Here is a 10757-nt window from a genome sequence, read left to right as displayed (position 1 = left end):
CCGCAATCATCACATCACGCAAACGATGATTTAAGCCATAAAAAAACTGACACGGACGGCGCACGCGTCGGCTGCGGTGGGAAGGATGAGCGCAGAGGGATTACCGGAGATGGTATCGGTTGCAATGACATGGGCGGCGGGAAGCCAGGGTCAAAGTCAGCGGCTCAGCGCCTCAGCTCTGCGTTCCACGCCGCGACGCGACGCGACGCCGCGCGACGCTACAGCGACGCCGCGCGACGCTACAGCGACGCCTCGACCGTGGTTGCTCCTCGCGGCGGCATCTCGTCCGCCTCCCACTCGCCACTTGCTGTTACGTGCTCCACGCCAACGGACCGCCAGTGTCTCAGTGCCGCGCGAACCCGACGAGCGTGATGTCTCCGTACCTGGGCCTCGTGGCCCTCGCCCTGTCCGCGTTCCGGGTCCGGGCTCAGCTCTTCCCGGAGCAGCTCCAGCAGCAGGAGATCCAGGCCCAGCAGTCGGGGCTCCAGGGCGACCTGCAGAAGGTGACGTTCCTCCTGGCCACGAACCGGGACCCGGCGGCCCAGGCGGCCCTCGAGCAGCAGCAGAACGAGCTCCTCCAGCGGCTGAGGGACATGCAGATCCAGCAGGTGGCTCTCCAGAACGCCATCAAGTGGAAGTTGGACCTGGGGTTCTCGCCCAACATGAGCGCCCCGACGCCGGGTCCGGCGCCGACGATCGTGGTCCCCCTCGACGGGTCGGGGACGGTGTCCGCGGAGTGCACCACGCGCCGCGGGCGGCCGGGCGTCTGCAAGGCCTTGGTCAAGTGCGTTACTCACTATTTGGAGGTTAGTGAACTCAGGAGTCAGCCGTGCGCTTTGTCGCCGACCGAGTGGGGTGTATGCTGCCCGAGGAGACCCGACGACGGTCGAGGTAAGAACAACTCTTTTCTTCTACATCCGTGGTTTGGAGCAAAAAGGTTGTAATTGACATTTTGCGGGAAATCGAATAATTCACGCTTAAGAGAAGCTGTGTGTGTGTAGAAAAATATGGTACACTGGGGGAAAAAAAAACACCTTGGATCTAGAGTCCAGACTCTTGAAAACATTGACAAGAAAAAATACTCTTGATCAATAAGATTTTTGCTGGAATCAAAACGAAATTCGCTTAAATTAAGAGGCTTGGTTCTTGATTTAAGCTAGATTCTGATTGAATCAACAGTACTTTGTCTTGTCGATGTTTTTAAGAGTCTGGACTCTAGATCCAAGGTGTTTTTTTTCCAGTGTAGTTAAACTGACACCACCGAGCAGTTTTTTCTTATTATCTCACGACAGAAAAAATGTTCTTACAACGCTTTTGGTCTGAACTACTGATATATTGCCAACAATGCACTTAGTTACAGTTAAAAACAGCCGGGAGTAAACTTGCGTTGCTGTACATACAAATAGATGCGCCTGGAAAGACTTTAACGAATGAGAAGAAACGTCAACCAAGAGATTCCAGTTGCGAATGACTGTGCTATAGAAGTATTAACAAAAAATTTGCATTTGATAAAAAGTTGACCCTCCTCTGGCCGTTTCACCACTCGCCATGTTTAAAAAGCGTCAGAAGACATTTATTCACATCATATATAGTTGTATGAGAAATATCTTGCATATTTTTGAGATCCCTAAAAACAACTCGTTAATGCTATTAGCTTCAATTGTTTACATTAATATCTGACAATTTGAACTTTTCCTTGGTCGTGTTAGCAAGAAAGTAATTGTTTTACAAATGACTAGAGTTTTTAAAAAAAATCGTCTCTATCTAATGTACAGTATTTGTGAGTTTGACGAAAAATGTGGTACATATGCATTAAAACACCGGTAAGAGATGCTCGATATTGCATCCGCATGATTTGAAGTATGTTGTTTGGTAGATTATTTTATTTTTTTTTTTTGGGGGGGGGGGGATATTTTTATATGTCAATGCAATGCAGTATTAGAAAATACATGCTCCAACCCTAGTTTTCTGGAGAAGTTTTGACTAAAAATCCGAAGAAGACAAAATGTTAGAGCGCCGTTAAATTAATAAAAAAAATAAATCAATTTTTTAGAACATGATGGGTTCATTCTTCCCCTTTCGATGAACTTCTTTCATAATATTCAATCAGTTTTTCTCGACCGTAGCACATAATATACACACTATTTTGGGGCAACAATCATCACTTAGTATACTGTCATTCATAACTGGGATCTTTTGGTTGACTTTTCTTCCCATTCGTTAAAGTATTTCTAGGCGCATCTATGAACGGCAAAGAAAGTTCATACCTCGCCGTGTTTATTTTCCTGAAGTTGTTTTCTCTTCCTGAAGAATCTAGTAGAAGAGTGGAACACCGGAATCTGTGATTCTTACTCGCGATTGACTTCTGGCGGAACATCCTTGCCATGCATATCCGTGACCCTTTGATTCACTTTATTCGCGAATTAATAGCAGAGAAAGTTTCGAAGGTTTGACGATAAAGAAGGCAACGTCGTAATTAAAAACTCCCAGTTTCTCTGCTCGCTGCTGTCGTATAGAAACTTGGATCGATATAGACAGAATTATCCTAACTAAATTTCACGATGCCTATAATTTTCTTCCGTTTATTACATTTTAAAGGGAAATTGAGAACCTTTGCAACAAAACCGCCTATGAATTTTTTCAGTGGTTATACAATTTTATTATAAAATTTTAATCAGATTTCTAACAAGAGATACTTCAAACGCACGGAAGGAGGGTATCTCATTTGATGCCAATGAAGTCCATAAATGTGCTTTATTCGGGGATTTTTTGACCTGATCACAGCAAATTAAAATTTTTGATGCCTCTCTCCTGAAACAACTTTTTTAAATTTATATTGCAAAAATTGAAGCGCTATTACTTCGACACTTGATTCTAATACATGCGCAAAGCTTCCAGCTATGCTTTTGTACCCGTAATTATTTATTATTGAGTAAGTTTGAACGTAGGTACCCTTTCCTATGGACGGCCACGTGTTCATGACTTTTGTCAAAGATAAAAATTTTTCCGAAGGAAATTCGACAACATTTGAATCTTCATATTCTTATTTATCAAGGAAGTTCAACTATCCACCCTCCAGACCCTCAATTTCAAAGAAAATATAGCCCCGGTATACGCGAATCCCATAACTAAGAGGTTTTATCGGGGCTTGACCATTGCGGACACCACACTGTAATGAGTTTCTGATGCGCTTTGAAAGCGGATATGGAAAAATTTTGCATTTAAATTATCTTGCCTCATCCCAAACCAGTTGATTGAACCCAAAGATGGGATAAAATGCAACATGATTCCTCCGTTCATCTTAGAACGCATACTGAATAAAGCTACATACTTTTAGTCTACGTTTCTGCTCATTCGTTGAAGTCTCCTTAGACGTGTAAATATACGTGTTACGTACAACAATTGAGGAGACTTTTCGTGAGTAAAATTCACGCAAATCATGTTCCGTGCATCATACATATCTGAAGTACATTCCAAATGCATAATTTCCATGTCACTAATTTTTAAATCGAGTCTGGGGGCATACTTTTCTCCAAGTTGCCATAGTAATCAAGGGTGCCTGCACTGAAAAAAAATTCTCGGCGTTTTTACCAAGGTCCGTTGGTACCTTTACCATCTCACTTTTTTTACCAATTATTGGTAATTTTACCAAGACAGACTGGTAAGCTTACCTAAAAACCTGTATTTTTACTGTTTTTTTCAGGTAAGAATACCACTTTTATTGGTGATCAATTCCCGGTAACTTTGCCATTTTATCTCGGTAATTCTACCACAGTCGATAAAAAATATTGGCGTTTTTACCAAGGTCCAGTAAAATTACCGAGAAAGTTCAATAATTTTACCGAGATTTCTCTGCAAAATTACCAATTCCATAAATGGGAATTTTACCAAGAAAAAACTGGGATCAAATAGAACCCTGAATTCTTGGTAATTTTATCCTTTTCTTAGTAAATACACCGAGATTTTTCTTTCAGTGTGAGGAATTTTATCTGCAGTGGATATAGAATTAATATCTTTCCTAAAAAAATTAACATTTTATGGGAAGAAAATTGGCAACAGCTGAATGTTCATACGATGTTCTTCCTCAACATGACAGCATGGTTAACGGGGCTAGCCTTCCTCGCCCTGAGGAAATTAATATTCCAGCCTTTGACCCGTGGCCGTGGTACACACCCATCCATGCTTTTCAGAGCCCACGTGAATTTGGAGTCATACCTTCATTTCAATGATGAACGTCATAAACATCAGAAATGTTCTACTAAGCACGAAATGTTATGCCGCCAACCATTTCGCTCATTTTTGGATTCAGAGAAACCACGAAATCGCCAAGGGCAGCGAAAACGGTAAAACCGCAAATCCTCGCGGAGTCGCAAAAATCTGCGAGGCCTCGAATTCCCGCGAAACCACTAGAATTTTGTCCTTTAAAACCACGACAACTGCAAATATTTGCTAAACCGCGACGGAAACACGAGAAAAATAGTGAAAAAACCGGGGCCGCTGATAGATCGAAAAGTTGGCTACGAGTTACCTTTAGATAATTCATGAATCTTTAGAATCATATACGAATAAAAAAAAAAAAAAAAAAATCAGACATGAGTCCTTTTAAAGAATTAAAGATGAATCGGGGAGAAGCACGGTCGGATAATTTCAACAGTAAAACAAAATTTTGGTAAGAGATACTACTGTCATTGCCATGCCGGTGAAAGTGTGCGACTTATTTTACCTAGAGTCCCTTTATACTGAGAGTCAAGACAATGTAAATCCATTTCTGATTGGTTCCCGTATTTTAGGCCTTCACAGTGTCACAAACGGGAATAAAGATTACATTTTCACCGATTGCAAAGATTATAATCTGGAATGGACCAAGGAATTTTGGGTTCGGCAAGGATCAAACGGAATGAGAGAAGGAACGGAGAAAGGAATTTGAGAATGGGTCGATCAAAGATTACGAAAAACGTTCAATTTCTGTAATCTTTATTCCCGTTTGTGACTCCATGAGGGGGTGTTGTCTTGACTCTCAGTATAAAGGGACTCTAATTCTACCTTGCATGAATAATCTGATTCAAACAGTTTCTATCTTTACACAACAAATATCAATTAAATCGGCAACTTATCTTTCAAATTTCTTGAATTGATCTAGTCCTATTTAGATTACTCTAAGTGTAAACGTTGCAAAATTATAGTCACAATGCAATGTCAGCAGTTTCTTACTAATAATTTTGTCACTAATATTTCAATCAGAGGGCAAATAAGGTTGCGGCCGAAGCGCGGGAAAGCATGAGTCACGGTCAATTGTAAACTGACTTGCACTCTCGCAGTTTTTGAGGCACTAGCGCAAAGTTAGTACCATTCATTTTTTTTTGTTTTTTTGTTGGAAAAAGACCAAGTTAAAATAATGACATTGACTAATAATCCAATCCGGCACTAATAAGAGTCATATGCTCGGAAAAATGCGGAAAACGTGATTTTTAGCAATATTTTAGCTTTACTAGCAAATGCTTTGCTGGTGCTCTTTGGTGGGATATAGAAATAGAGCTCATTTGAGCTCTGAGCTCCATTTGTATACTGGACGACATGAGCGTATTCGAATTAAAAGGAGCACGTGAATAGGATTTAAGTGCATCATAGTTCAAGTTGACTTCATTAATTTTCATATGGTTCCTTTAAGCATAAATGAGGCGATGGGTGCAGAAAGGGCATTTCTTGCACGGAAAAAAACCTCCGGCTGTGAAAGCTGTACTTACAGGCTATACATATAGGCATACCGTCCGCGTTCCGGGCGTAGCATCCGGAGCAATCGAAGCTACGGTTCCAGCTCCCAGAACTCTCTGCCTCTGAGCCCGGAACGGACTGTATGTCTATATAGCCCATAACTTTTGTTTCAGCTTTCAAAATCCTCCGCTAACGTTTCATCCATGATGATAGAAGCAAAATTAATGGAATTTACTGAAACTTTTACTGAATGTTCTTTATGATTTTACTATGCTGAAAATGAAGTTTTTTTTTTTTTTTAGAAAATTCACTAAATACTTTCCTTCCTAAAATATAAATTGGCAGATACCGCAACCGGGCAAGAAATGCCCTCTCTGCATCAAACGCTTCTAATACGCCCGTGTGCATTCCAACCATGGTAATTTTTGAAAAACATTCCGTTACATGCATTCAGAAGTGCATGAGAGTAAATATTTGGAAACTTTCAGTAAGGCCAGAAATGCACGGCTCGATCTCCCGGGACGATTTGCCGCACAGAGGGTCGAGTCAATTAGAGAGGTCGGACAAAATTTGGATACTTTAAACGCTTATAATTTCGTTCATACAAAACTTTTAGATTCTAGAAGTGGTTCCATTGGTTTCCTCGTGCAATTTTCGTCTTAATGCACCCCTTGAAATTTAAAATGTGACAAAATGAGCATCAAATTTTGCAGTTTTAATAAAAAATTTCATGTCCGACCTCTCTAATTGACTCGATCCACTGTGTGACGGGTCGAGCCGCCACTAGGTCAGAATCTATAAGCAGATCTGGACACCTCTTCGGGTCTGGCGAGAACAATAACGGTCCATTGATGTTCCCGGCTTAGCTCATGGATATTAATTAAAATCCCGCGATTCCTTTTGACGGTCGACACCGACGCAACTTCCAGGAATGACTCGTTGATGCCCTCACGACTCGTTTATAATAGGATCATCCTCAATGCGTCCGGGCACATCCTAGACAGAGCTGCGGCTGTGGCGCGTGGTTCGATCGCTCGCCCACCGCTCCACACTCCGCACTCCACAGCCGACAGCGCCAACACGTCATTCAGGCTGCGCTATAAAAATACCGCCACGCGCCATGCACCGTCATCGCCGTGTTCAACGACTCCGCGGACACGACGCTGGACACGCCGGGTCACGCCAGCCCGAAACCGCGTATCTGCATAGGGCTTCGCATGCGAGTCGGGTGGTTTTTGCTTACAGAAGGGCCGGGCGCCTCGACGCATACCGCTTAGTTCAGTCGGCCGATGGGATTCCTCATAGATAAGATGAGATCAACTGTGTAAATTCCGCTTTCGTCTCGCTCATCGTAATCACATAAATTGGACGTATTTCTGCCAAACGGAACTAAGTGCATTATGACGTGAGCCCTGTTATGCGTACATTTGTATGGGTCTCGAGGCTCATATCTTAATGCAAAAAGTTCCGTTTGGTAGAAATGCGTCCATAAATAAGACATCCTGACGGTATTAATTCGGACAAATTGCTATAGACATCTCATAAATTTAGGCGGGGAAAAATTCGTAGACAATCGGTGATTTGTTCAAAGTGTTTTTTAGCGCCTGGCTAGATTCCCATTTACAAGTTTATGAGGAATTTATTCGTAATTAATTTCAGCATCGACGTAGCCAAATGAACGTATTTCTGGCAAACAGAACTATGTGCATTATGACGTGAGCCCTGATATGTATATATTCTTCTGGGTATCAGGGCTCATGTCTCAATGCACATAGTTTCGTTTGCCAGAAATACGTCCAAATATTCTTCGTGATATGCAGGGAGGCTGGTAAAAATGTTTAAACGAATAGTGGGGTGGATTAAGTGCCTCCCATGCCCCCTCAATTGAAAAACTAACTTCAAGTCCTTCACTATCGATCTTTCGGAGAGAAAAAGCAGCACGCGCCGGACCCGCGGACCTTTCCTACACAGAACCGGCAAAGAATTTGCCGACATCTGACGGGTGCCTCGAACTACGATTTTGAGAGACGGTCACATGGTTGGGGATAGTCTATATAGGCTTGCAGCTAGTCTTCTGAAGCCCTTACCGAATCAGGAACCTACGCCTATCTGGTTTCAAGTGTGGAGGCTGCCTTAAGCGGAACTAGGAACTTTTATAGGGAGAGGGGAGGGGTCAAGGGGATCTGAAGGAGCACGACAAGACACCCTACAGAAAAGGATCTAAAGAATTCCAACGCAGCTCTAAAGGGGGGCTCAGAAGGACATCCATAGCCCAAGGGGCGGGGGGGGGGGGGTGTCCGAGAAAATATTAAGAAAATGAGTTGTGTCAAGAGTGTATCGAGCTGTTTTGTTCGAAAAGTTGATCGAAATACAATCAGAAAGATGGAAGATTAGTCATTAGATTAGCAAACATTTACTGACTTTTTAAGTGTCCGGTTTAAAGGATATATCTTGTAAGTAATTTCGGCCGCAGGATCGTTGACAGATAGGTTCTCCCAGTTCTTCAAATCAAAATCACTCCCATGCATAACCAATTTCAGATGAGCGTTCCCTTTTTTAATCCAAAATCAGTCAAAATGTGGAGCCAAAGATACAAAAGGGCATACTTATCTGAAACCAGCTCTAGAATCCTGAGGAAGAGGGGTGAAAGAATCTGAGAGGAGCGCAAAAGTCAGATTAAAACAAGAGACAGGAGGGAGGGGTAAAGGGGTTATAGACAGATGAGGACAGAGGCGTGAATCAATTCAAAACCATCCGGATTTAGGTGCTTGGATAATTCTGCTGTGCTGTAGGAGAACACCGTATTGACGCCCGAACGTTGCCAAATTTTATTCCATAAAATTTAAATTATCTGAAAAAATGTTGCATTTTTTTCAAATTTTCGGAGAATTTAACTTTTAAAATTTACGTGACTGAAAATTTAAATGACAAATATTTGACCGTCCACGGAAAAGGGAGCTTCGTTCAAGGAGAAAACTTTGTCAAAGAAGCGATTTTTGTGCAGTTGAGTCGCAAAATTTCAATGGAAATTTGATGGAATTCAACTTTTTGAAGTTTTCGTATAGACTAAAGATCAGCCATGAGGGTAAGGCATCAGGCCGATGGCCATCAAGCTAGAAATTTTTGACAAGTACACTGACGATGGAGTGTGGGGAGGGTGCAAGGGGGGCGAAGAGGAGGAGATTAGGAGGAGGAAGGGGTAGCTGATTGAGTTGCCCCAATTTCAGCCTGAAATTGGCGGGAAGCTCTCACTTTTAAGCAAATACTGATCGGATTCGTCGCTGAGTGTCAATTTTTCACGGATAATTGGACAGCGTTAAGCAGCAAGGAACCAGGCTACATCAGCCATAGCCAAATTTACTTGGGCAATTTAATTGTTTACATGAAAACGGTTGAGCGGATTTTTGTGCAAATTTCGGTGAATTTTCCACACAGTACGAAGCAAATTCCTTGACATTTTCAAAAGAATCCGCAAAAACGTTCTCTTGTGAAAAACTAAATTTCCCGGTTAAATTTGGCAATAGCTGATGTGGCTTGGTTCCTTTCTGCTAAACGCGGTCCAATTAATAGGTGAGAGGGGCTGACCTAAACGCCACGTAAACTTTAACAGGAACTACAACGCTGCCTTACATGTACCTGGCATGGAAGGAGGAGGGGGGGGGGGCTCTTGACGTCATTCACGGAAAGCCCTGGGTCCCTGCTCTAGAAAGATGCACTTATGCAAAAAATGTGTTTAAAAAATAATAGTTTATCGAAGAAAATACGGCAGCACGGCATAACTGTCCGCACTGGTGTCTAACTTGGCCCTCGTAGCGATTCTTAATGCGATAGATTAGTCGATGGCTGGATGGATTGATAATTGAAAAATGTTTGTTTCAGTGCCGACGAAGACCGGAATCCTGGAGCCGCCACCGCCGCCCAAAGTGGAAATACCTCCGCTGACGACGAGCGACTTGCGGCAGGCGGCCAAGGCGGCCGTCACCAAAGTTCGAGACCGGCTCACCCTCCAGTCCAGTCTGCTCAACAATAGGATCCTCGTCGAGCCGGGGAGCCCGACAGCCTCCCACCAGGAGCTCTTCCCGACCACCAACGCCACCCTCGAGCAAGGCCAAAAAGCACAGAAAACCATCGAGGCCAGCGTATCCCTCTCCAAAGAGTAAGAAATTATCCAACTTAGACTCCCGTCTTGCCCAAGAACTCAGTAAACACCGTAGGCGCATCCAGACACCTCGAACGGAGGAGGGGGGCGGAAGGGGGGTCCGGAGGGCTTCCCCAGAAATTTTTCGAAATTTTAAAGCATTTTACATGCAGTGTGCAAGGTAGATTAGCAGAGGTATGGACAAGTTGAAAATCCGGCCTGTGATTGGCTCTCTAGTGGCCCCTTAACGACCGCCATTTTTATGCTTTCATTATTGTGATTGGTTGGTGATTTATTGGTTATGTTTCTCCAATTTGGTAATAATTCGTAATTTAAGTTTTGGAGATAATTTTAATTGATCCCGAGGATCTTATTACCTACCATTGTTAATGCGTGATAGTGTTTTGATGTTTAAATGGAGCAATTATTCAATAAAGTTGAGAATAGCGCGGTCAAACTGGCCCCTTAACCTACGTCACGAAGTCATGTGACACGTACTGAGGTTCATGGGATATTTCCAACTTGTCCATACCTGTGTTAATCTACCTTGTGCGGTGTGAGACAATTTTTTCGGGAATAAGTACCTAACATTAGCGCCTTTCCTTTTTCTTACCACTTTTTTTTTCGGGCGAACAGGGGATGCGTACGCCCCCTACGGCCTACGCCCCCCCACCTAGATCCGCCAATGGAAACACAGTAGCGTAGCCAGGGATCCTTCCCTCCTCTTAACTGGAAAATTTGTCCACAAAACGTCATTTTTCTTATTTCTTTTGCTGGCTCATCAATGCTGCTGTGCTAAGGGAAAACGCCGTATGAGCCTTCAGGCGTTGCCAAATTTACTTTGACAAATCACTAATTTGCAAGAAAATTTGTGAATATTTTTCTTCCGATTTCTTAGGTAATTGTG

At 42.9% G+C, this 10757-nt stretch overlaps 1 protein-coding gene across 1 annotated transcript in view; it reads left to right on the top strand.

Annotated features, from left to right (window-relative positions):
• The first annotated feature begins 293 nt into the window (after positions 1–293).
• Positions 294–10757, top strand: part of LOC109034274 (peroxidase) — a 30885-nt gene continuing 20421 nt past the window's right edge. The window contains exons 1-2 of the mRNA XM_072295886.1: positions 294–891; positions 9592–9868. Of these exons, the coding sequence (XP_072151987.1) occupies positions 372–891; positions 9592–9868 (797 nt within the window). The 5' untranslated portion in view covers positions 294–371. The remainder of the gene's footprint in view (positions 892–9591; positions 9869–10757) is intronic.

This window comes from Bemisia tabaci, chromosome 2 (assembly GCF_918797505.1).
Source record: "Bemisia tabaci chromosome 2, PGI_BMITA_v3".
NCBI lineage: Eukaryota > Metazoa > Arthropoda > Insecta > Hemiptera > Aleyrodidae > Bemisia > Bemisia tabaci.
Note: the sequence above shows the minus strand (reverse complement) of the source record. Positions and strands in the feature narration are given on the sequence as shown.